Source organism: Aplysia californica, unplaced genomic scaffold (genome assembly GCF_000002075.1).
Source record: "Aplysia californica isolate F4 #8 unplaced genomic scaffold, AplCal3.0 scaffold00071, whole genome shotgun sequence".
NCBI lineage: Eukaryota > Metazoa > Mollusca > Gastropoda > Aplysiida > Aplysiidae > Aplysia > Aplysia californica.
Window position 1 is genome coordinate 1,238,875 of NW_004797341.1, and position 1,375 is coordinate 1,240,249.

Here is a 1,375-nt window from a genome sequence, read left to right on the forward strand (position 1 = left end):
ATAATAATAATAATAATAACAACTACACTAGAACCTGCTTTAAAGTCCATCAAACATGAGCACAACGTGACAATGACACTTGTTACATAACAGTGACACAGACTGACACACCTGTCTTAGATAAAGACACACATTTCCCCTCTCAATTATGACACAAAAGATAAGTAAAAAAAAAAGAAAAGACGAGCCCAATCTGCACACACCTGGTAGAGCCGGTCACTCCAGAGGCAGGTCCAGTAGAGATAGTTAAAATCTGGGGAGAGAGCCAGGCCGCTGATGCCCAGCCCAATGTGGAAACCTTGCCCGTTGATGGTGACGTCAGCAGAGTCGTTGAACAGCATAGATCTGGGAGGAAGGTGGTATTTTAAAAAAAACAAAAAAACTTTTTGGTAAATGTTTTACGGCGCTCGCAACTACATAAGGTCGTATGAGCACGTGGGACACATTAACCATTTTCAGTTGAACGGGAATTTTGAATTTTGTCTGGGTGGCGGCCGAAGCCTACTCTTATCGGTTTTGGACCATCAAGGGATCTTTATCTTGCGCAACTTGCACACAGGACTTCTGAGAATGTTCGTCCTTGTCCGGGAAGCCTAGGTGTAGATCTTTCCTACCATAAGATCAGGGGTGTGGCAGAAAGACAGCCGTAAGAAGGAGAAAAGGAGAAACAGTAGAAAGGCTGCAGAAAGAGTCAGGAGCCCAGAGGTGGGGGAAAAGGAGGTGAGGGGGGTGGGGGCAGAAAGTGGAGACGAAAGCAGACGACACAACACTGTTTGAGAGCAGGAAAGGATATGAAAGGAGACAATTTTTAAAAATATATAAATTCGTCGCTATCCGGATTCGAACCCGGGACCTATCGAATGGGAGGCAAACACCTTAACCTCTTGCACACGAGAGACCTTTGCGTTTCTTGGATCTCGAACAACTATTGGTCGCTTTTAAGGACAGCGGGCTAACCCAGATTCCGGAGGTTTCCAGAAATCTTGACCTACACCAAAAGTGGGGATTGCCCTACCTATAGGAGAAGTTTGGTTTCATTGGTGTGTATATTTGTTTTGGTTATAGAGAGAACTCTCCTTGTCTTTTAAAGAAACTGAACAAGGGGCAAAAACTTTACCTTCGATTTTCTCTAAACGGCAGTCTTTGGGATATCCCCCTTGTGCTTATTAAAAGCGACCAATTTTAAGGTCACTTTTGAGCGACCATATCTCGGGCGTCTATTAATTGACAAAGATGAAATATTATTGTGTAATATGATGCAGAATTTATTTCGTTTTAAATTGGCATGCTGCATCATCATCATCATCAATGCCTTCCTCACCCCTGGCAGGGTATAGGCCACATACAAGCTCCTTCCATTTATCTCTGTCCTGAG

The 1,375-nt window shown here is 43.7% G+C and overlaps 1 protein-coding gene across 1 annotated transcript in view; it reads right to left on the reverse strand.

Moving 5' to 3' along the window:
- The window catches only part of LOC106011209 (protein yellow), a gene marked incomplete in the record, with an annotated part of 15,181 nt that overhangs the window by 7,063 nt on the left and 6,743 nt on the right, over positions 1-1,375 (reverse strand). Inside the window, 1 exon segment of the mRNA XM_013080017.2 lies at positions 204-345. Within this exon segment, the coding sequence (XP_012935471.1) occupies positions 204-345 (142 nt within the window).